Raw genomic sequence first — 26,291 nt, 5'->3', positions numbered from 1 at the left:
TTCGATGTGTTGATTCCATTCTATTTTCCTTCTTTTGGTCCACATATTTATTTCTTCTATACCACGTCTCGCTCGTATTTCCCCACTTCTTACTCTGTCTCTTAGAGTTTGGTTTGTTATTTTTCGTAAGACTTTCATTTCTGCTGTTTCCAGCAGTCTTTGTGTTTTCGGCGTATCTGCTCTTGTTTCCGCTGTGTACATCATTATCGGTATTATTGTTGATTTATATATCCTGGTTTTCGTTTCAATTTTGAGGTATTTGTTTCTCCAGATTGTGTTGTTGAGACATCCTGCTGCTCTGTTCGCCATGTTCACTTGTTTTTGTACTTCTTCCACTTTTCCGTAGCTTGACAATTTTATTCCCAAGTATTCCGTTTCCCAGAAATTTTGTTAACGATAAAACGAAGAAAACTCGAGTATTTGGGTCACCTGATAAGAGCTCATAAATACGCATTACTTCAAAATATAATGCAGGGAAAAATAGAAGGAAAACGGAATCCAGGCCGTATGCGATGTCGTGGATGCGGAATTTGAGAGAGTGGTTTGGTTGCACCACTAATGAACTTTTTAGGTCAGCTGTAAACAAAGTCAGGGTAGCCTTGATGATTTCCAATCTCCGATAGGAGTGGCACAAGAAGAAGAAGATTCCGTTTCCATCACTTGTTCTATTATTTTGTTATTTACGACCAATTTACATCGTCTCGGTTCCGCTGATATTACTATCGATTTAGTTTTCTCTGTTGAGATCACCATGTTGTATGAGAACCGTGTCTTCGAATTCTTTAATTAACCTTTGTAGGTCATCTTCATTTTCGGCCGTTATTATGGCGTCGTCGGCGTAGCAGATTATCTTTATTTCCTCTTCTCCCATTCTATATCCTCTTCTTTTTTAACTTTCTTTATGATTTCATCCATTATCAGATTAAATATTAGTGGGCTCAGCGAATCTCCTTGTTAAGGTCAGTTTCATACTTGATAGGTTGCGATAGTTTTCCCTTACATCTTACCATAGCTATGTTATCTTTATATATATTCTCAATGGTTTTTATTAAATCCAGTGATATTCTCTCTTCATATAATAAATGTATCGCGTCCCGAATTCTCACTCTATCAAACGCTTTCTTCAAATCTATCAGGCACATATATGCTGGTTTGTTGTATTCCAGGGACTTTTCTTTTATTTGTCTTATTACAAAAACTGCATCGGTGCATGATCTTCCTGTCCGAAATTCTTGCTGTTCCTCTTGCAGAGTTATGCGTTCGTTTATTTTTGCGCTATAATTATTGTTGTCAATTTTAGTGTTGTATTTAAAAGATTTATTGCTCGATAATTATTTGGGTCTTTCTTATCTCCTTTCTTGAAGAACATCAGCATTATCGCTCTCCCCCATTCATCTGGTATACTATAGAATAGAATAGAATAGAATAGAAATATGCTTTATTGTCATTGAAAATTTTTACAATTTTATGGACAAAGCTTACATACAGTCAAAAGAAAAACATAATATAAATAACAAATAACAACTACAATTTATTAAAATTAGATAAATCGTCAATAATGTACAGTATAAGATATAAAAGCCAAGACAAAAACAATTTATTGCAAAATATATATAAATTGCAAATTGAACATACAACAAATAAAATAAAATAGGTACAACATAAGGAACTGACAAGTTTATGCTACTGCGCATGGAACCCAATTTTCTTAGTTATTCATTAAAAAATTCTTCTATTGAATAATATGGTCTTTTGGATAGATAGGCTTTTGTCATTTTTCGGAACTTAGGGAAAGATGTTGCAGATTTAAGTTGTAACGGAAGATGATTGTACAGTTTCTTTGCGGAATATAATATAGATTTCTTTACTAACTCAGTGGATGGAATCGGTAAATAAATATCAAAGATTGAATTTCTGGTGGAGTAAAGATGATTGGGCCTTGATGGAAAGACATGAAGGTGTTTACGAATTAAACAAACCGTTTCTAGAATATATAAAGATGGAAGTGTTAAAATTTCGTGATCTCTGAAGTAACTTCTGCAATGTGTAGATCTTCTGAGGCCAAACAAATATCTTATTGCTCTTTTTTGCAATCTAAAAACGACATCAAATTGAGCAGCTGTACTAGAACCCCAAAAAGGAAGACCATATCGAAGATGCGACTCGAACAACGAAAAATATGTTATTTTAGAAGATGCTAAATTGAGTTCCCTTGAGACAGATCGTATTGCATAGCAAGCTGAGGCGAGTTTCTTACTTAACGAATCGATATGAAGTGACCATTTGAGGTTGCTGTCTAAAAAAATACCAAGAAATTTTACAGAATCAACGGTACTGATCTGGCTGTTATGAAGTGGCAAAGGTTGAAGAGCTCCTTTATAGGATAATGCTACTGTTTTATTTACATTAAAAGAGAGTAAATTAGAGTCAGACCAGGTCTTTATCGTCAGTAGATCCGAAGTTATAGTTTCATGAAGAGATGCAATAGTTGAGTTGCTCCAAGTGATACTGGTATCATCAGCAAAAAGAAAAATTTTCCCATTGATTTTTAAATTAGTGATGTCATTAATAAAGATAAGGAACAGTATAGGACCCAATACTGAACCTTGTGGTACTCCGCATACGATGTTTTTGAGACTAGAGTCAGTATCATTTGCTCTAACTAGTTGTTTCCGATTATTCAAGTAGGATTGGAACCAATTCAAAGAAATACCTCGAATTCCATAGAAATTTAGTTTTGTAATCAAGATGTCGTGATTTACACAATCAAAAGCTTTGGCATAGTCGCAGAAAACAGTGGCAGTATAAAGATTATTGTTTAGTGCTTGGTAAACCTCGTGTAGTACAGAAAACATGGCATCAGTGGTACATTTATTTGTTAGAAAGCCGAACTGATTTTGTGATAAAATGTTGTTATCAACGATAAAGGACATAAGTCGAGTTTTAATGAGTCTCTCAATAATTTTGGAGAGTACCGGTAGTAAGGCAATAGGTCTATAGTTGCAGGCATCAGATTTTTCGCCACCCTTATGAAGAGGAATAATAATGGCTGTCTTTAGGCACTCTGGAAATTTACCTTTTTCGAAGGAATCATTAATTAGTGAGAGGAGGATTTCCAACACATTTTCTGTGAGATTAGAGAAAATTTTTATAGATAGTCCATCAGTACTACAGGATGATTTGCTTTTGATACTTGATGAATTGATTGTTTGGATAAGTTCAGAGTTATCGACTGGTCGTAAAAAGAATGAATTCGAGACCTGTCTTGAATTAGGAAGATAGGAAATGGGATCTTGTTGCGGCAAAATTGTTGATGTTATATTTTTACTCACATTAACGAAGTAGTCGTTTAGACTTTCAGGATTTGGAAGGGAAAATGATTGAGCTTTGTGAGTTTTATTTCGAAGATCGTTTATTATAGACCAAGTCTCTTTTGCAACACTTTTAGAGCTTCCCAGACGATTTTGATAATAGGCTTTTTTAGCTGACCTGACAAGTTTTAGATATGTTGTCCTGTACTTCATAATATATTCAGTGACAGCAACATTGGTAGTAAATTTCTTGATGTATAGTAGTGAACGCATATTCTTAGCTGATATGCGAATACCTTTCGTAACCCAAGGTTTCCGATGTTTTGGCCTAATAGGAATTAAAGGAAATGCCTTATTGAAGATGTGGAGAAGCTTATCTAGAAAAACACTGAAATTATAGTCCACGTCTATAGAAGGAAATTGCCACTCAGAAGTCAAGCATAAATTTTGGAATTTACGAAAATTCTGGGCGGAAAAAATCCTACCTAAACGTCGGGTTTTTGAGGAGGGTTTGCTGAAGATGTTAAACTTCGTATACACTGCTTCATGATCAGATAGTCCCGCATTAATAACTGTAGAGCAGACATCAAGGGGTGAGAAATCTGAGACAATATAATCGATTATGGTAGATGTAGTTTTTGTAATCCTTGTAGGAGAATCAACGTGCATTGAGAGACCATACGATTCAAATATGTTTGCCAGGGACACTTGGGTAGCACTAGCAGCAGCATAATTAATGTTAAAATCACCGCATAGAATTTTTCTGCTTTTATGAGGCAGGTCATCTAACAAATTTAGCAGGTTCTGAAAAAATAGTTCCACGGTAGAATCAGGTGATCTATAAATGCAAATAATGTAAAGATTAAGATTTTTATTATAAACTAAGGAAAACTCAAAGAATGATTCACTTAACAAAAAGTCATATTTTGTTATCAGAGAAAAATCATTATTTCTAGAGAGAATCAGGGTGCCTCCATGAGCCGAACTTGGACGATCATACCTGGCAATTGTGGTATATTTTTCTACAAAAAAAGGCTCGTTAACTTCAAGCCAGTGCTCTGTAACCGCAACTATCGGAGGAAATCCTAATTCCTCCAGAAACAAAAACAATTCATCAGTTTTATTTCTTATAGAACGAATATTAATCAGAACCATGCCAAAGTTGTCATCACTAAAATAATTTGAGGTTTCTAGTCCCTCAGAACACGTCGTGTTGTTTAAAAATTTCGCTTTGGAGAGCCAGTGGAATAATAACTTCGGTGACATTCCCTTGACTTTTGTAGGTGTATAATTCTTTCCGAAGTGAGATAGCACCTATAAGCGGCAAGATCAGCTTCCACTTCAGCTGGACCAATTCCATAGGCATGGTTAAATTCTAGAAGAACTTTTCGTAGTTCTTCAGTCTTAGTAGGTAGTCCTTCGGAAGCCAAAAAGAGTTTCACGCTGGTGTTGGTATATCCGTCGTAAAATACAGAAGCAGGCTGATCGTGAAGAAAAGCAAGATGTAGTTTAATTGCCTTTAAGATGTCCGGTTCCCTTAATCTTGCAAGAAGATATCGACTGTTCGAGTTATTAGTTAGTCTAACTCTTGGTGGTGTTAAAGGATCCAAATTTATGGATGGTTCCAAAGTATCTTTCTTAACAAAATTGATATGGGAACGGAAAGGCTCTTGAGATTTGCAAATTGTGATGGCCTGCTTGTCTGTAAATATATTGGTGTCTTCAACTTCATTTTTGTTGTTGCTTGGAATGGTAATTGGGTTTTCCAAGCTAACCTGGCTTCTGATGTACTTCGGATTCATATTTTCTTCAGATGAAGTCTTTGGTTCAGAGTGTGGTGATTCTATAGACCATTTAATGTTGACACCAGGTGGCCAAATTTCCTTATTAAATAATAAGTCGATAGATGGTTTGGATTTTATGCCTATTTTGAATGAGGAACCAGTTGCTGTGTTGGCGTCTTTAGGGAGAGCGTAACATCTAATATAATCCTTGATACCTAGCCTCTCTTTAATGTAGTGTACTATTTGTATAGGGGTGTATGTTGCGGTTAAGTTACTGATAACAACAAAATGACACTTATCTTCTGAAACTTTTGATTTTCTTTCTGGACAGGTTTGGAAATGTTGAGGGCCTTCAGTTTGGGTGCTTGAAGTGACATACACTATCTTTTTTTTAGATACCTCTTTTTCAGTTTGTATAGCAGGTAGTTTGCTGGAAAAATTACTTATCTGATTAGATATTTCGCTGATGTTTTCAGATAGCCTTTGTAATCCCAATTTTATCTCGGATGAATTTGAGTCTTCAACTTGAACCTTAATAGTATCATCGGAACAGCCGAAAAAAACTGACGATATATTGAAGATATCTTGTTGCATTTGCCGTACCGATTTTAAAAGATGTTCAGGATTCATCAGGCTATTTAATTTATGGATCTCGTCAATTTTTTTTGTAAGGTAATCCAATTTGCCATCTTTTTTTGTTAATAAATCGTATGTCTCTATGAAAACGGGCAAATTATCAGTCAATTTTTTAGTTAGTTGAATTAAGGCATTAAAGTTCTCATGAGGTATCTGATTTTTTGATAGATTTGTTATTTTTTCATTTAAATATCTGAGGCTAGGCGAATCACATAATTTACAGAAAAATCTTAGATTTGAATTTTTTGGGTCCAGGAGAGTTTTGGTGATGGTCTTGTTGTATCCAGAACAGTGCATGCAGAAATTTCGCTGACATTCCCCAAAACAACGAAGCTTATTATATTTGTCATTTTCGGGGAATTCATGTAAACAATTCTCACATTGGTAGTTTGCCATAGTTATGGTCAAGGTCAATTTGCAATATTTAACTGGGTCGTTGATAAACAAAACATAAAATAAATTAAACAAAGCTGGTGCAAAACTTACAGTTTCGTTCACTCCAATAACAATAACAAAATAACAATAACACACTCGTGTATGTCGACCGCTAAACAGAACAAAAACAAAACGTGTTAACACACCGACGATTCAAATACGAATGAATACGACGATTCAAATACTGTTCGTGGTGATTACTTTATGAATAAGAAGTTGCAGTTGTTGTACAAGGTGGATCACCTCCATATTTTAAGAGTTCATTTGGTATTTGATCTTCTCCTGGTGACTTTCTATTTTTTAATTTGTTTATTCCTTGTTTCACATATATTTGGGAGATTTCGGTCTTTTCATCAGTTACTATATTTGGCGTTTCTGGTAAAGGTTCTTCGTTTTCTTTTTTAAACATTTCTTTCAGGATGGCCACCCATGTATCCTCATTTATGTGTTTGTAGCGGTCATGCTACTAATCCTTTAAATTAATCCCATTTACTGCCCCTTTATGAATTTCATCTCGGAGACGCCTAGGGGAATGCCGACATTCCCATATCAGTTGCCGGCATTCGCAACGAAGCGAGAAGAAGGCACCGCGCATGAGTTGATCGGATCGAGAACATCGATTATCGAACATCGAGAAATCGATTTTGGTCGATTGGAACCTCAGTTTTGTCAGCAAACTCGTCAAGGTAACACGCCGTATTATTTATAAGTGGCGGAGTTTGAAGCTAAATCTCAAAATGGAACATAACTAAAAGGATATCCAAACATCAGCCAATACCATGTGCCAAAAATAGTATATCAAAATTAAATATATCTGGGGACCTATTCACATAAAAGGAATTATAATACCGTTGGCATGTTGCTTGCTCAAATTCCGCCACTTAGTTATTTAGTCTATCTAGTGACTCTATCACGTTTAATATGTACCTGATTAGGACTTAACCCACCACAGCAGCCAAATAGCTTTGTTGTGCCAAGAGGATTTTCCTGAGGACTGTAGGATCTTCCTAAGGACTTTTTATAAAGGACTATTTGCCCCTTTTAACAACCGGCTGTTGTAAAAGCTAAGTTTTTACCTTTCTTTTATTATACTTTTGGTTCATATAATTTTAGTACAGTGTAAACTTTTCGTATGCATACGATCAGGAAGAGTACATATATTTTCGTGATAGATAGGGTTTTAGGTCGTTGTTTTTTTCTTTGGTTCAATATAATTAGTAGTTTGTTTAAATAAATAAAATCAGGTCTTTTTTAATAATAATTATAAATAATTGTAGCTTAAAATTTGATAGGGAATCAGGGGGGTAAAATTTTGTCGCAGATTTTAAATAGGAAATATGTCTAGTAGGTTTTTTTTGCAAATAGGATATAACGAGTGCTGACCAACTCAATATATAATTAGTATTTTTGCTAGATGAGATACTTAATTTTTGGTAACCGTAGAGTTCTTGTTGTGTACCTATCTCACTCTAGCCTAGTTCAATTTAGGTAATATTACTAACTTTTAGTTATAAGGACTTTGTGCAACTCTAACGGACTTTTGATTTGGATTTTGATATTAATACCTTTGCTTGGCTCAGTGATAGTGGATAATTGCTTGTTAAGTGGCCTTTGCGGTCCTATTTGATCTTTTCACCATCCACTATCACCGTTATTAAGTTGCTTTATATGTAAATTGTTAATATATAACATTTATTGTTAATATATTTGTTATTAGGAAGGTTGATGTTTTATTTCAGTCTGTATTACCAGTATATAATATAGCAAGACAAGGTTAGTATTTAGTATTTTTGTATTTCAGGTGGTCGTAACCAGTGTCTTTTAGTTCATGTCGTTCGTTGCTTCAAAAATCTCGAGCTGTTCAAATTCTGGACCCAAAACTTAGTTTTTTTTTTCTTTTTCGCTACAGTTAAGAAAGACTGAGCTTTCAAATACTGTGTCCCAGAAGTTGAGCTGTCCGAGTTGGCGCCCATTTTCTTCTCTCTTTATCGTCCCCTTTATCTTGATCTATCTCCAGTGGTCTTACCTAGTTGTATTAAGTTTTTGTATTAATAGGTCTCATTTTCTTTCTAGCTACTATCATTTCATTATCAAACCTTTTTTTATATCTCTAAAGCCAATATTCGGTGTATAGAAGCTAGCCCGAATACCCACTTGAGATTTAGTGTCTCTCTGCCCAGTTAAGTTGTCCTTCTGAGCTAAACCCCTCTTCTTTTTGTCTTAAATCTCTTCTCATTTATTTTTCCCCATATTTCATCATTCTTTTCTTCAAAAATTTCTATACCCAGAGTATAGAGGTTTCAATTGGCTCTGATCCAACGTGTGGCTTCTTTTACATTTTTGGCTTTGAAAATATCTCCTTTAACTTTTGGTTTTTTATCTTGGTGGTTTCAGTGATTGTGTTTTTAGATTCTCACTTTAACGTTCAGTGTTGTACTTCAATTTGGTTTTTTTTGGAGATTATCTTATACCTATATCTTGAATAAACTTGTTTTGCTATAGTATACTGTGTTGACTGAATAAATTGCTTTGTTTTGATTGGTTAAATAACTATTTTCGATTAATAATAAATTGAATTAAATTAAACTAAAATTAAAAATTTAAATATCTTGAATTTAACGATTTCACCTATTTTTACAAGTCCGGAGTAGCATTAAAAGTGAATCACTACCTTGAATTAAAAGTCCTTTTCAATTTTAGGTTTATCGGGAGGTGTAGCAGTACATTTCAACGGATTTCACGACTGGACCAAACAAGTAAACATTACTGGTATAGGTATCCACTCAGAACATTAACTTGAGGACAGAGAGTAAGTTAAACTTTACCTACTTACATTTTATCTCATTCTCGTGTTTATTTCCCAGTTGTTTATAATGTCATCGTTTAAGGTGGAATATCTGTTAACTCCTGAATTAGACTATGAATTGGGGATTCGTCAGTTGACTGATCCATCTTTAACTACGGATGATGCTAAGATGGTCGTGTTGAGAGGTGCGTTGAAACAAGCTTCAGCAAATAAGAGTTATGCTGTTCTGTCAGCTTCCCATCTAAATTTTGTTGATGAGGTCCGTGAAATAGAAGTCACTATTGCAGATCTAAAGGCCCAAATTAGCTCTTTTGTTTGCTCCCATAGTGATGTAGTACAGGGTGTTTCATTAATAATTGTCCATATAGTAACTGGAGAAACCTTAGCACAAAATACGAAGATTTAACCTAAAACACTTAAATAAAATGTGGTTCCTTACTGAGTTACAGGGTGTTTTATCTAAAAATTTTAAAACTATTTTTGCTCAGCATTTTAAAACTATTCGACGTACCCTTTTCATACTTGGTAGGAAGTATAGGTACTATACAAGCTACTAAATTATGTTAAACAAACATTTATGGCTATTACCAGAGGCGTACGACGGGGGAAAGTGAATGGTTGACCCTTTCCAAATTCTACGCCACTGGAGAAATTGCTATTTTAGTTTAGTTTTTAGATTCTTCAATACTTTCCATGAAAATAATATACTATTCATTCGTAACGATAAAGTCATTAGTTTTCGAGATATTTGAAGTTAAAAATGAAACTACACGGTTATTTTGATCAGTGTATTGTGTTGCTTCATTTTTAACTTCAAATATCTCGAAAACTAATCATTTTATCGTTACGAATGAAGAGTATATTATTTACATAAAAACTATTGAAAAATCAAAAAATTACACTAAAATAACAATTTAGTCAGTGGCGTAGAATTTGGGAAGGGTCAACCAGACACTATCCCCTGTCGTACGCCTCTGGTCGTAGGTAGAAACGTTTATTTATCATAATTTAGTAGGGTGTACAGTACCTATACTTTCTGCCAAGTATGATAAGGATACGCCAAATGGTTTTAAAATACTGGGTACAAATAATTTTTAAGTTTTAATCCTATGAATCACATCATAAATTAATCAAAATAACTGTGTCGTTTCATATTTAACTTCAAATATCTCGAAAACTAATGACTTTATCGTTACCAATGACGAGTATATTATTTACGTAGAAAGTATTGTAGAATCTAAAAATGGCACTAAAATAGTAATTCCTCCAGTGGCGTAGAATTTGAGAGGGGTCAACCATTCACCATCGTACGCCTCTGGTAGTAACTAGAAACGTTTGTTTATCATAATTTAGTAGAGTGTCTAGTACTCGCACTTTCTGCCAAGTATGAAAAGGATACGTTGAATAGTTTTAAAATGCTGAGCAAAAATACTTTTTAAATTTTTAGATAAAACACCCTGTAACTCAGTAAGGAACCACATTTTATTTAAGTGTTTTACGTTGAATCTTCGTATTTTGTGATAAGGTTTCTCCAGTTACTATATGGACAATTATTAATGAAACACCCTATGGTCGCTTGACTTCCCGTTTAGGTCATGTTTCAGGTAGGGTTCATTTGTTAGAATCGGTAAATGAGGAAGAGGATGCCATAAAGAAGTCTCTCAACTTTAAGATACTTAATCTGGAAGGCGAACTTGAGTTTAAAGTAGTTCCACAGGTTCACTCCACTCCTCATAACCCTAATGTTTCAATAAATTCCTTCCCTTTCTTTAAGTCGGCTCCTATTTATAAATGGGGTGTACATTTTTCTAGTGGTTCTAATGAAAATGTTGTTGGTTTCTTGGAGAAAGTAGAGTGTCTGCGTCTAGCACGTGGGAATAGCGAAGAGGAGTGCTTTTCGTCAGCAGGTGACTTGTATAAGGATTCAGCTCTTACTTGGTACCTCAATAACCGAGGTAGTTTTACTTCTTGGCAACAGTTAGTTGCTAAACTGAAGTCAGATTTTCTTCGTTATAACTATGACGACAACTTACTGGACGAAATTAAATCTCGTAAACAGGCTCCCCAGGAGAAAGTCACCATCTTTATCAATGAAGTTGTTAGTTTGTGTAACCGTCTGGAAGTTCCTCTTTCTGAGTCCCATATAGTAAGAATTATTAGGAAAAATTTGTTGCCGTCTTATCATCCGAGTCTGGCACTCACTGACATTCTCTCGATTGCTGATCTTACCGAAAAATGTAAGAGGTTAGAAGTTTTGTCATGGTCTTCTGAACCTATATCTAGTGTCCCAAGTCGGTCAAATTTCAGAAATCAGGAATCGTCCTTTTCTGATAGGCAAAATTATTCTCGGTCTGGTAATATCTCTACTTTTATTTCCAGAATTACCTGTTGGAATTATTTTAGGTCCGGACACCGGTATTATGAATGTTCTGAACCTAGAGGTCTGTTTTGTTATGGGTGTGGATGTCAAGGTGTCCGTAAGGTTGAATGTGAATTCTGTTCGGGAAACGACAGAAGGGGTGGGTCGTCTCCCCTGGCTCTCACTCCTCATCCAAAATACAGGGAACATTCTAGAAAATCTTCAAGACTCAGGAACCAGTTTCTAGAGTCAGGAGGTCCATGCCCCAACCACTCTAATATCCCAACCCCCACCGAAAGACAAAAGACCACAGAACGGCAGATACCAACCGAAAAGAGGACGTTACTCGATCACGTCCTTTGTGATTCTTCTGTAGTTTCTCCAAGTAGTACCTTATCTTCTCTTATTGATGTTGACATTAATTCATTATTAGTTCGAAAAAACAAGGATAATCGTCCATACCTTGAAATATCTATCTTAGGACATTCTTGTTTAGCTTTACTGGACACAGGGTCCAATATCTCTATTTTAGGTTCTCTAGGTCTGGAATTTCTCCAGAATTCTAATGTTAAGATAGGAATGGATGAGAGTTTGCAAGTGACTACAGCTGATGGTCAAGTCCAACCAATTTTAGGTCAGTTTACAACTGAGATTTCTGTTAGTTCATATAAAAGGATGATTACATTTTTTGTTATACCTTCTGTTAAGAATTCAGATATCCTAGGGATGGATTTTCTGGAAACTTTTAATAGTGAATTGAATTTTTCTGAATTTTCTTTATCTGTCTCTTCTTTTAATATCGCTTGTGTTAATGCAGTCAAAGATATGAGTAGACTTAATGCTCAGGAGTTAGAGCAGTTGAATAATGTCATCAAATCCTTCTCTTCTATCTCTTCTAAGAATCAGTTAGGCAGAACTCATCTCATCGAACATCACATTGATGTGGGTTCGTCTAAGCCCTTCAGACAATACCAGTATCCATTGCCTCAAGCCTGGCATGAAAGCTTAGTTAAGGAGGTGGATGAAATGCTTAAGCTTGGTATTATTGAGCAGAGCTCGTCTAGTTTTTGTAGTCCATTGTGTATGACGAAGGAGAAGGATGGGACTTTTCGTGTCTGTTTTGACGGACGTAAACTTAACAGCATTACGATGAATAGGAATGCCTATCCTATACCTCGCATAGATATCATCCTCACTAAGCTACAAAATGCTAAATATATTTCATCCATCGACCTAAAGAAGGCATTTCTACAGATTCCACTAAGCGAAGAGAGTAAGAAGCTTACTGCCTTTGCAGTAAGTGGCAAAGAATTATACCAGTTTACTACAATGCCTTTTGGTCTGGTGTCTGCTCCCCAGACTATGTGTAGATTAATGGATTTGGTAATAGGCCCTGCTTTAGATCCCTATTGTCAATATTATCTTGATGATATTCTAGTCATTACTCCTGATTTCGACACTCATATCTCTGTATTGCAACAGCTGTTTCAGCGTCTAAAAGATGCAAATTTGACGATTAATTTAGATAAAAGCAGCTTTTGTCGTGACTCTATTAAGTTTTTAGGATATGTTGTTGATTCTCACGGCCTACATACTGACCCTGACAAAGTGTCAGCTATTCGTGATTTTCCTGTGCCTAAGAATACCACCCAGGTTAGTCGATTGTTAGAAATGGTGGGTTATTATAAGAAGTTTGTCTCAAGTCTTATTCTACCTTGTTGTCCCCTATCACTGATTTACTTCAAAATAGGAAAAAGGGACAAAATATTGTGTGGACTCCTGAAGCTAATGAAGCTTTCATTAAAATCAAGGAGGCTCTCACCAACTCCCCAGTTATGGTAGCCCCAGATTTCACTCAGCCTTTCTATTTGATGACTGATTGTTCAAACACAGCATCTGGTGGTGTACTCTATCAAATTGTAGATGGAGAAGAACACCCTATAGCCTACACCAGCAGGAAATTAAATAAAGCCCAGAAAAATTATACGACAACTGAAAAAGAGTTGTTAGCCATAATTACGGGTATTGAGCATTTCAGATATTTCCTTGAAGGTCGTTCGTTTACGGTCATAACTGACCATAGTAGTTTGGTGTGGCTACAGAGTATGAAGAACCCATCTCCTCGTTTGGCTAGGTGGATTTTAAAATTGGCACAATATGATTATAAAATTGTTCATCGTAAAGCTGCAGGTGTAGTAGTCGCTGATGCACTCTCTAGAACTTTTGATATTAATTTGTTAGACTTATCTACTTTACAACCAGATGACTGGTATAGAAAAATGTTGCATGATGTCCAGAATGTTCCAGGTAAATTTCCTGATTTTAAAGTTGAGCATGGTGTGTTGTATAAGCATGTGTTAAGTTCCATGGATGCCCTTACTGGAATGTCGGAATGGAAGATAGTCGTTCCAACTCCAAATAGAGCAGAGGTTTTGGCCACTTTTCATGACCATCCTACTGCAGCTCATTTTGGTTTCTACAAAACTTTCCGTCGTATATCTGAACTCTATTACTGGCTGAAGATGCGCCAGACTGTTCGTGCTTATTTAGCTCGATGCAAAATCTGTAGTACGTGCAAGTCGACAAATCTTCCTCAACCAGGTTTAATGGGTAGTTATCGACGGATCGATTTTCCATTCCAACTTATATCTTTAGATCTTATTGGTCCTTATCCTAGGTCGTATAAAGGTGCTCAATATGCCTTAGTAGTTGTTGATTACTTTACAAAATTTCCTTTGGTTCATACAATGTCTAAAGCAACTACATCAGCAATTATCAAGTATCTAGAGAATGAAGTTTTTCTAATTTATGGTGTTCCACAGATCGTGTCTTGCGATAATGGACCCCAGTTCACAGCCAAGGCTTTTCGTGATCTCATGTCTAAATATAATGTACAAAAGATCTGGTACAATGCGAACTATCATCCTCAAATTAATAATACTGAAAGAGTAAACAAATCAATCGTGACTGCTTTAAGATCGTATTCTTTTCCTGATCAGAGAGCTTGGGATACTCATATCCACTCTATAGTACAAGCTATCAGGACTTCTTCTCACGAAATAACCAAATGTCCTCCATCGTACTTAATGTTTGGTCGTCATGTTCCTCTTTCTGGTGATTACTTTGGTAAGATTTCAGATAATGCCACTAATTTTCCTGCAATATCAGATAAGCTACACCGTTTAGAAGATCTTCAGCATCTTCCCGATATCTACGTGGATGTTCGCAAACGTTTAAAGGCATCTTATGATAGAAATAAGTGCCGTTATGACCTGAGAAAGCGAGCCTTGTCTTTCAGAGTTGGAGATTCCGTTTTGAAGAAAAATTTTGTCAAGTCGGATAAAGTGAATTTCCAATCTGCCAAGCTGTGTCAAAAATACATACCTTGCACTGTTATTAAGGTTATTTCTCCTTTGATTTATGAGTTGAAGGAAACCTCCACTGGCAGGAAACTAGGAAGGTTTCATGTCAAAGCTTTACTTGAGGATAAGACTGTAGGTCCACATAACTTATCTGATAATTCAGATGGTTCGTCTTCAGACGAAGATTAAATTGTGAGGGCCAGTTTGTTATTTAAGATATGTCTATCTATTTGTTTACCTGGTTAACATGTGTTCGTTGTGCCTTTTATCTTATTTTATTTATCTTATATTATCTTAATGTTGGTTAATATCTTAGTTTATGGACTTGTTCCTTTTGCTGTTAATTGTCTCTTAAAAGTCCAAACTATATATCATAGGAGTACAGGATGGATAATGGGAATTTTCCCCATCTTGAATTCCGGGTTAAATAGATATATATTTACAGGGATAATTAGGAATTATTTTTTGATTGGAGTATCTCCTTTGGTTTATGGTTTGCATGGGTTCTAGAACCATGCCCATAGAGCTTAGGCATTCACTTATCTGTGTCGGAGTTTTAGCGTGGGTTCAGGACTGATCACCCTGGACTTGTGCACTTCACTTGGCTCAGAAATATATTAATATCTATAAGTTGTTCCTAGAGTGTCTCTGAGGTTGAAATTAGAATGTGTCATATAGAATTGGATCGTTCTGATATTCAGCAGTAGGTAGGTCTGTTTAACTTGGTTGTCATCTCCTATGCTGTTATCTTTTTAATGATTTGAGTTTTAACGTATCGTATTACCTTAAGTTTGGTTACCTGTCTCTCTACCACTTGCTTGGATTAGTGGATGGGAGTATGTGAGTTATCTTATACGTCTCTCTACTGAGCATTATGCTAGTAGATGTCCTTCTACCTTAAATATGAAAAGGTAGAAGTGAGTTTATCTTTACCTTTACCTGAAGTGAGTTTATCTTTACCTTTGCCTGAAGTGAGTTTATCTTTATCTTTACCTTGAGTTTATCTCGTACCTTTACCTTGATGAGTTTATCTCTTATCTATATCTTGATTATATCTTATCTTATCTGATGTATATCTTATCTTTATCTTGATTATTATAAAGTCCTAAGAATCTGTCCTCTGTGCTTGTCGTGAGTAAAGAATTGGACCACGTCAATAGTACAGTTTAGGTATTACAGTTAGGATTTTTATTATCTTTTACCTTTGTGCATACCACGAGTAGATGTGGGCTTGCAATTATCTCTTTTACCTTTTAGCATACCCTATACTATGCGTATAGTGCGCTTGCTAATATCTTTACCTAGAGGGTGTTTTCCTATCACTGCTCAAGCGAGTAGATGTTATGTATTATTTTTACCTTTAATTTTCTATGTTGTTGATATCCAGAACCATATCATATATGTTTAGGTTTGTAGTAATGTAATTTCAACTAGTCCTGATGAATTAGTCCCTCATTGAACTCTTGAGTGATTAATAGAATCTGTTCGCTCTAGTGTCAATGTTGGGTAAAGTTGATAGGATTTGTTTTAGGTTAATTGTTGTGTATGGTTCTTGGTTATATTGTGTTAGGGGTTGTTAATACCCACCTGTAATTTAGGTTTAATGATGGTTTACTAACACATGAGAATGTAGATAGTAAGTAGTATTAAGAGTGAACTTACTCTATAAGGTTGTATAATTATATTTAGAATGTAAGTGATTAACGCGTAATTATTTGTTTTTTCTCTATCTTTGGTTTTACTAAATTAAAGTAAATTATCTTGTTGAATAACTTATGTCGGTCAGTTACACATCCCTTGTATGTTCTATACTTTCTGCAAACACCATTAAATATATCTCGCGTGGCCTCTATACTGTCTGTATGACTTCGTCCCTGATTTTTGTTCCGTCTCCTCAGCAAATAGTATGGCTGTTGAGCCTACCATAATTATGGTTTTATACCACAACGTTTCTCCTTTACCGTGTCCATCCTCAGGTTCGCCCTAGCATTAGTTCGCTCAGGAAAAATAAAAAAAAGGAAACACTTCTGGGAGTTTTCCTTTTTTTTTGCGGAAGATGAGGGAGAATGTAGCGGTCATGCTACTAATCCTTTAAATTAATCCCATTTACTGCCCCTTTATGAATTTCATCTTGGAGACGCCTAGGGGAATGCCGACATTCCCATATCAGTTGCCGGCATTCGCAACGAAGCGAGAAGAAGGCACCGCGCATGAGTTGATCGGATCGAGAACATCGATCATCGAACATCGAGAAATCGATTTTGGTCGATTGGAACCTCAGTTTTGTCAGCAAACTCGTCAAGGTAACACGCCGTATTATTTATAAGTGGCGGAGTTTGAAGCTAAATCTCAAAATGGAACATAACTAAAAGGATATCCAAACATCAGCCAATACCATGTGCCAAAAATAGTATATCAAAATTAAATATATCTGGGGACCTATTCACATAAAAGGAATTATAATACCGCTGGCGTGTTGCTTGCTCAAATTCCGCCACTTAGTTATTTAGTCTATCTAGTGACTCTATCACGTTTATTATGTACCTGATTTTTACGTCAAGGATTTTCCGGTAGGACTTAACCCACCACAGCAGCCAAATAGCTTTGTTGTGCCAAGAGGATTTTCCTGAGGACTGTAGGATCTTCCTAAGGACTTTTATAAAGGACTATTTGCCCCTTTTAACAACCGGCTGTTGTAAAAGCTAAGTTTTTACCTTTTTTTTTATTATACTTTTGGTTCATATAATTTTAGTACAGTGTAAACTTTTCGTATGCATACGATCAGGAAGAGTACATATATTTTCGTGATAGATACGGTTTTAGGTCGTTGTTTTTTTCTTTGGTTCAATATAATTAGTAGTTTGTTTAAATAAATAAAATCAGGTCTTTTTTAATAATAATTATAAATAATTGTAGCTTAAAATTTGATAGGGAATCAGGGGGGTAAAATTTTGTCGCGCATTTTAAATAGGGAATATGTCTAGTAGGTTTTTTTGCAAATAGGATATAACGAGTGCTGACCAACTCAATATATAATTAGTATTTTTGCTAGATGAGATACTTAATTTTTGGTAACCGTAGCGTTCTTGTTGTGTACCTATCTCACTCTAGCCTAGTTCAATTTAGGTAATATTACTAACTTTTAGTTATAAGGACTTTGTGCAACTCTAACGGACTTTTGATTTGGATTTTGATATTAATACCTTTGCTTGGCTCAGTGATAGTGGATAATTGCTTATTAAGTGGCCTTTGCGGTCCTATTTGATCTTTTCACCATCCACTATAACCGTTATTAAGTTGCTTTATATGTAAATTGTTAATAGATAACATTTATTGTTAATATATTTGTTATTAGGAAGGTTGATGTTTTATTTCAGTCTGTATTACCAGTATATAATATAGCAAGACAAGGTTAGTATTTAGTATTTTTGTATTTCAGGTGGTCGTAACCAGTGTCTTTTAGTTCCTGTCGTTCGTTGCTTCAAAAATCTCGAGCTGTTCAAATTCTGGACCCAAAACTTAGGTTTTTTTCTTTTTCGCTAAAGTTAAGTAAGACTGAGCTTTCAAATACTGTGTCCCAGAAGTTGAGCTGTCCGAGTTGGCGCCCATTTTCTTCTCTCTTTATCGTCCCCTTTATCTTGATCTATCTCCAGTGGTCTTACCTAGTTGTATTAAGTTTTTGTATTAACAGGTCTCATTTTCTTCCTAGCTACTATCATTTCATTATCAAACCTTTTTTTATATCTCTAAAGCCAATATTCGGTGTATAGAAGCTAGCCCGAATACCCACTTGAGATTTAGTGTCTCTGCCCAGTTAAGTTGTCCTTCTGAGCTAAGCCCCTCTTCTTTTTGTCTTAAATATCTCCTCATTTATTTTTCCCCATATTTCATCATTCTTTTCTTCAAAAATTTCTATACCCAGAGTATAGAGGTTTCATGTTCTATTTCAACTGGTTCTTTCATTTCGCTTCTTTGTTGTCTTATGAAGCGCCATACTTGTTTCTGTTGTCCGTAGAAATTCATCTAGTCCTTTTGTGAATCTTTACCAGTAATCTGTTTTTGTTTTGCTTACCAATTGGTGAGTTTCAGTTCTTACTCTTTTACAGTCTTTATATGATTCATTCGTTTTTTCTGACTTATATTTTGGGAAAGCTTTCTTTTTTTGGTGACATTTGTGTTTAACCTCTAGTGTAAACCATGGTGTTTTCCATAGAGTTATATATTAGCATAGAGAGAGTGTCATTCAGAGCGAAGTGACGACACCATGTTTTTTATTTGGATTAGTGCTGTTTCACTCTTACGCATAGTAAAGCTGCTACAGTTGTCCTCCTCTTCCGTGCCTATATTCACACTGAATGTCATCATAGATTTTCGATACAATGTGTTAGAAAGAGATGCAGCAAACCAGTCCATGAGATCTTGTCGTCAGGAAGCGCGGAAGGTAGGCTCCCTCTATGTTAATATATACCTCTATGGTGTTTTCGTTGACCACTTTTGTTTTTGTTTATTATTTTCGTTCCAAGGGCTTCTCGGGCAGCGTCCAGAATATTTTTCTTAAGTTTTCTCCAGCTAGTTTCTACATTGCTTTCATTTTCGATACTCTCCATTTTTATTTTCTGTTCTAGCCTTTTCTGATATAATAACTTTATGGAGTCATCTCTTAAATTTTCTATTTTTATTATTTCCTCTGAATTCGTTTGTTTCATCTTCTTTTTCCATCTTTCATTTAATCTAATTTTACCAAGTACCAAATAGTGATCGCTTCCCACATTGGGTGACGTCAAACTTCTCACATCCACTATCTGTTTATGGTGAATATTTCTGTTTGTGACCACATAATCTATCATTGATCTATGTCCTCTTGAAGAAATAAATATTACTTTGAAATACATGGTGATTCCATATAGGATTGGTTGTGTGTATATCTTTTAATTTTAAAGAATAGATATTTTGATGTTTTAGATGTTTGTGGAACCGTAGGCCGGCTTAATTCGTTGGCTGTGTTTAACTATGCATTTTATTTGATTCAGCATTGAAGCTGTACGTCTTCGCCGCCTTTATTTTGTCGCCGGACGCCTTTGCGTATTTGGCGTAATGGGAAATACGGCACTGGCTCAGAGATAACATAAAAGTAAAACAGTTAACACACAGTTGTTGGTCTTTACTCACTTAAAAATTCCACTGAGTTTAAAGTACTTATTTTATCAAGCTGCATTAGTAATTTTTAAGAATAAACTACTAATAATTTAATATTTAATATAATAATATTTAACATTTTTAATAGTAATTTTTACGATATAGGTATTAGGTATAGGACGCGACAGCGAATTAGGTGTTTAGAAGGATACTAAACATTTATTAGAAAACGTACAGTGCGACTATTTAAATGGGGTTGAATTTGATGGGGTTGAATTTTCTATACAACTCGATATCTTAGACAGCGATTTGTTATGCTTCCGCGGATTCGATAAGATTCAAGACAACAAGCGATGGCCAGACGCATGAGCCAGTGGCGTATCTGTCGTATGTTGAACGAATAAAAAAATAAACAAGTAAACGATTAAAAAAATGTTACAATATGTTTTATCTTCTAGGCGTCTGACAAGCTAAGTTAGATTGGGGGAACTAATTGAAACGGTTATCATCAGGTTAAAATCATCATATTATGTGACCTCTTATATACTTCCAAGTGAGTGAGTACCTACATTGTATTCGTATTTCTCCGATCTGATCAGATCCAACGTCGGATTGAAAACAAACTCCAGGTATTAAAGCGTAGTGCCTACACTGCAGTGGGAAGCCCGATCCGATATCGGGCGATTTACGCTTTAATACTGCGCACTACCCTTTAATACCTTGAGTTTGTTTTCAATCCGACGCACAGTGGGGCAAGAGACAACATAAGTTGGCAATAAATCATTGTCGATATACTGTAGCCAATTTTTTTTAAATATAAGTTGTGTGTACATGTACAACAACGATGTTTTTTCAAATGTTTTCTTTTTCTTCTTGATCTGCATATCCGTGACGAATGTTGTCGATCAGCATGGCAATCTTTATTTTATCTGCAGCATCGCGGAAAAACTGCACATATGTTGTTTTTAAGCAGGTTCAAATGTTTTGCTCAAATGTTTTGCTTGTTCAAATGTTTTGCTCAAACTTAATCAAAGCTGCACTACCGTAGCTGTTACTACCGATATTGATTTAAATGATATCTGAAGTTTAGTCATTTTAATTTAAAATAAATAATCTACAGTCTAATTCACTTGTTTTTATGTATATTTATTAATTTTATTTATTATTAACATTATTTTTGAAGAATTACCTAACCAAATTATTTTTTAAAACCATTTACCGCATACCTATTTATAAGAATAACATTTGTAGGTAAAATATTGAAAAACTTAAACTACAGAATCATCAGATGAGACATTTTCACTTGCACTGCCACAATCATCTGCAACATCTCGCACATTAGAATATTTCAACATGTGCTTCCACTGGCAGGTGTTCTGATTTATTTCTTTTTGTTTCTTTCGCTTGTAATCAGTGGATCACTACTAGTCAACAAAAAGTGGAATACATCTTCACTTGTTTTGGATCTACTACACTTTCTTGAATTATGCAAATAACGAAAAATGGGAATTAATAGTGTTATTCAATTTAATTAGGTTAACATAACCTCACAAAAAATAAAATTGTGAAAAAAGGAGTAGCAAAAAGTTAAAATGACTTTTTAGAGAATAACACTCAAACTTTCAAAATAAAACAAAATTAAAGTCGAGTCAGTCTGAGAACACTAACAGATCACTTGCTCTTTTTGAAAAATGCATATTTTGATATTTTATACAGGTAATTTTAATATCTTAATATTTTAATAAATCTAGTATATCTAGAACCGCCTCAGTGACCTCTATTCACCATTCAAGTATTTTCGTTTCCCACTGAAACACCCTATATAATAATTAAGTAAATCTAGTTTCTTATATGTTGTTTAAAATTACCTGTCATCATCCAAATTGGTTGGATGACTGAGGTCACTGAGGCGGTTCTAGATATACTAGATTTATTGCCTCACCATTTTTTATAAACGAGTTACAGGGTGTTTTATCGCTTTTGCCCATTTCTTTCTGGACCCATAACTTTATAACCACGCTGTATATTTTTTTGATATTTAATACATATATGTCTCATTTAGAACCCAAACTGTCCAACTACTAATCACACGAAAAATCCAGGTTCGGACTAAAAAAAAATTATAAATTCATTGTGACCTTGAAACAACACCCTGTATAGGTATTGAAATTTTCAAAATCCGTTTGCATACCTATTTAAAAAGAGCACAAACAACTGTCTTTTTAGTAGCCCTATTCACGTATCATTATCTATTCATTTAACATCTTTCATCGCAACAGAAGCCCAACTCAAAGAACCACGCCCACATCTCTTCCGACTGAGCAACGTGGCCTTTGTTTCGTCAATGTAGGCGATTGGACCTTTCCATCTTCGGTCATTCCTTATTCCATCTAAGGATAATATCGTCCTGATCATTCCGGTTCAGCCTCCATGACCTCTTGTCCATCCGATCGTTATAGTTTAATGGTTCGCTTCCATTTTTGCGCAGACAATTTAATGAGAACTCAGAACTCTAACAAAAATTTCGATATATGTAATTTCAAAAGCAATGTCATTAAATTGTTTGCGCAAAAAATTAAAGAGAGCCATTAAACTTAGGTTTTTGTGCTCTTTTCAAATGTTTAAACAGCTTTTGAAAATTTCAATATACAGAGTGTTGTTTCAAGGTCATTATTAGTTTATATATTTTTTTGTTAATCCGGACCTGAATTTTTCTTATGTAAGTGGGTCGTTCCAATGTAGTAAAAGGTTATTGATTATTTTTAAAATGAGTATTTATTCATTAACATCATTAATTTATTATTAAAACTGCTTTTAAAAGCCTGCTCTTTAATTTCATAGTTCTTAAAAATTTCATTATATTTAATTTCAAAATTAAAGTCATTTAATTTAAGGCGAATCTTTAAACTCAATTTTTTGTGCTCTTTTCAAATGTGCAGAAATTTCAATATACTGGATTTTTCTTGTGATTAGTAAATGGGTCGTTCTAATGTAGTAAAAAGGTATTGATTATTTTTAAAATGAGTAATTGCTTTTTAATCTCAGAGTTCTTAAAAATTTCAATAAAATTTCAAATTTAAAGTCATTAAATTGTCTGGCCAAAAAATTGAAGTGAAGCATTAAACTTAGTTTTTTGTGCTGTTTTCAAACATGCAAACGGATTTTCAAAATTTCAATACAGGGTGTTGTGTTAAGGTCAAAATAAATTTATAATTTTTTTAGTCCGGACCTGAATTTTCCTTGTGATTAGTAGTTTGATAGTTTTGTTTTAAATGAGACATAATGTGTATCAAATATCAAAAAATATACAGATTGGTTCTAAAGTTATGGGTCCAGAAAGAAATGAGCAAAATCGATAAAACACCCTGTAACTCGGTTATAAAAATCGGTGAGGTAATAATGTAGTATATCTAGAACCACTTCAGTGACCTCTATTCACCATCCAAGTATTTCCGTTTACCAATGAAACACCCTGTATCATGTTTGTAATAATATTGTCACTTATCTGAAGATCAGATATGTGGCCCATTTTACTAGTAAATTGATTTTTGACTTTAAATACGTGGATCAAACGTAAGTCGAATCACGCCTTACGCATTGTTAACACTGACTATGCGCTCTCTGCGACGCGTCGCAAAGGGTGGAGGGGGATTGAATGGTGAAAAATGATGCCAAATTATACGTAGGATTGTGTACTATTTCATTAAAATGAAAACTACAGAAAATATTGTATTTAACATTTTTATTTTATGCCAACTTTTTAGCTCTCCTGTCCAACTGTGCGACGTCGGATCGGATTGGAGAAATACGGATCCAATGTAGGTGCAGCCTAAGTATAATAGGCGAGCTGCAGGCACCCTCAAAATGACATGGTACTGACCACGGTGTGGTGAAATTCTTTATGTTTTTGATGGCGCTGAAAACGAAAATGAGGTTCATTTTTAATTATAAATGGGGGAACATCGCCAAAACGCAATTTTACACTAAACACAAAAAAAAGAAATTACGGAACTCTCTACAACTCTGTTCGGTTTTAATATTTTTTTTTTCTGAAATTTGTGTAGCATATATTTTTTACCTTTCTGAAGACTATGTGACATGTTGCAAGCCTTCAGTCTTATTCTAATTAAAGATATGAATTTTTTACAGTAAACGGTGCAGATTTTTGAATTGCAAAATTAAATCGCAAAAGTTGAGTGAGACAAAATTTGACACTTAGCTTTTTAATCACGTTTATGTTAAAATATTGGGTACAAAAGTTTTCTGGGGAGTTGTAGATCAAAATGTTTTATAGAAAACAAGATGGTGCATTTTTTAAGTTTAAGAAAAACGTGAATTTGTTTTTTTATTTTTATGGTAAAATTCTGATTTTGGCAATGTTCCCCCACTTTAAATTCAAAATAAACTTCATTTTCGTTTTCAGCACAATCAAAAACATAAAGTAAGACCAAAATTAGCCATTCACCACACGTCGTCAGTATCTCGAGAAATAAGCCATATTTTGGGGGTGTATGTATAACGTCGGTGTTAATAGTTGCACCATTTTTTTTTCTATAAAACATTTTGATCTAAAACTCCCCGGAAAACTTCTTTGTACTCTATATTTTAACGTAAACGTAATTAAAAAGCTACTTTTAAATTTTGTCACTCAACTTTTGCGATTAAACTTTGCAAATCACAAATGTGCAACGTTTATTTAAAAAAAAATTATAAATTTTATTAGAATAATATTGAAGGCTTGCAATAGGTCCCATAGTCATCAGAAGGGTGGAAAATATACGCAATAAAATTTTTAGAAAAAATAGTAAACTCGAACAGAGCTGTAGCAAGTTAAGCGCAGCAAAACATGATTTCATTTTTTTATTTTTGAGGTAAAATTCTGATTTTGACAATGTTCTCCCACTTAAAATTCAAAATAAACTTCATTTCTTTTTCAGCACCATCAAAAACATAAAGTATAATAAGACACAATTTGACCATTCACCACACATGGTCAGTATCTCGAGAAATACCTAAGTGTTTTTTTGGGGTGTGCCGCTCGTCTATAAAGCATGGATACTATGAAACTAAGCAGAAAAATAAACGTGAATTATTAAGTTTATGCATATTATAGAAGCTGCAAGCGCAGTGACAATTTATGAAAAGATCGAAAACGGGTACAGAAAAGGTACTTTAAAATCTCAATTTTTGTAAACAAAAAAAAATTAGCTATATTAGAAATACCCGAAAGGTCTGATATTAAACTACAAGACATTTATGAAACCGGGAAGTAAAAAACGAGTCTTCAAAAATTAAACGCAATCACAGAAATTATTTCTTGTTTTTTACTATAATAAATAAAAAATAGTTTGAAATAAACTGAGTTCCTAAAGAACGAATCAGTACCCAAACAGATAAAACAAGTATAAATTAGGTATTGATAATATTATTTAACACATTCAGCGCGGATGGCTTGTGAGATGGAACTCCCACCAAGATTGAACTGGATCGAAAGGCAAAGAAGTCTAAAGAAGACCAATCAAATATGTATGTGTATGTGTATCACTAAAAGCAAGGAAGCATCCAAGGGTTTGGCAATAAATCAAAATAAAACAATGATTAATGAAAAGATCAAAACAAACTGTATGGCAACAAATAGTAAAAACAGATTTTAATTTAAATTTAAAAACGTCTATTTTCTCTTTAATTATGTAGTACTTCCATTTAATAATAATTAATATTAATTATATTTACCATTCCAAGGTTCATCTCCCGCACTGTGGATAATCAAAGTATTATAAGATGACGAAGAAACATCCAGGGAGCTTCGATTTGAAGGCAAACTGTCTCTTAGTGAACTTCTTTTTGAATCCGTCAAATTTTCTTGTCCTTGAGGTTCCTGACGAGGAGTATGTCTAATCACATATTTTTCTTCGTTCGACAAATTTTCATTGGAAGTGGAAACGTCCGTTTCGCTACCGCTTAAACTTTTTGGGAAGTTTCCTATTAATAAAAATAATAAATACTTTACAATCTCTATAGGAATATGTACTAACTACTATATTTTATATTCTTCTGAGGTCATTTTCTTGTGGCAGCTTAATACAATTTACTATTTTTATACACGATTTTTCTTTAAAATAAGTTTATTTAACGTTTCCATTCCCATTTCGGTAACCGTTCTCAAAATACAAAACATCAAATTAATCAAATTTTGTTTGTTGATAATTGGTAAAAAATTCTTCAAATAATTTAATTTTATCTAACTCATTCACCTTGACAATTCAGACATACCTATACACTCACCGGCAAAATTAAACGCCCACCTTAAAAATGGGTCATTTTTGATGTCTCGAATTTCCTAAACCTATTTTTTACTATGTTATAGTAGGGGAGGAAAGTATGCTAAATGTGCAGTCACTCGAGCGTTATGGGGACCTATTGGGTTGTGAAGAGTAGGTCCTAAAACCAAAAAAAGTTAAG

General features: G+C 34.4%; 1 protein-coding gene across 3 annotated transcripts in view; it reads right to left on the bottom strand.

Moving 5' to 3' along the window:
• The window catches only part of LOC114347035 (227 kDa spindle- and centromere-associated protein-like), a 1,075,867-nt gene that overhangs the window by 753,979 nt on the left and 295,597 nt on the right, over nucleotides 1-26,291 (bottom strand). For all 3 annotated transcript variants that reach the window (XM_050641832.1, XM_050641834.1, XM_050641833.1), the window contains one exon: nucleotides 25,563-25,811. In XM_050641832.1, coding sequence (XP_050497789.1) covers nucleotides 25,563-25,811 — 249 coding nt within the window. The remainder of the gene's footprint in view (nucleotides 1-25,562; nucleotides 25,812-26,291) is intronic.

This window comes from Diabrotica virgifera, chromosome 1 (assembly GCF_917563875.1).
Source record: "Diabrotica virgifera virgifera chromosome 1, PGI_DIABVI_V3a".
Taxonomy (NCBI): domain Eukaryota; kingdom Metazoa; phylum Arthropoda; class Insecta; order Coleoptera; family Chrysomelidae; genus Diabrotica; species Diabrotica virgifera.
This window is presented reverse-complemented; position numbering and strand designations above follow the sequence as displayed.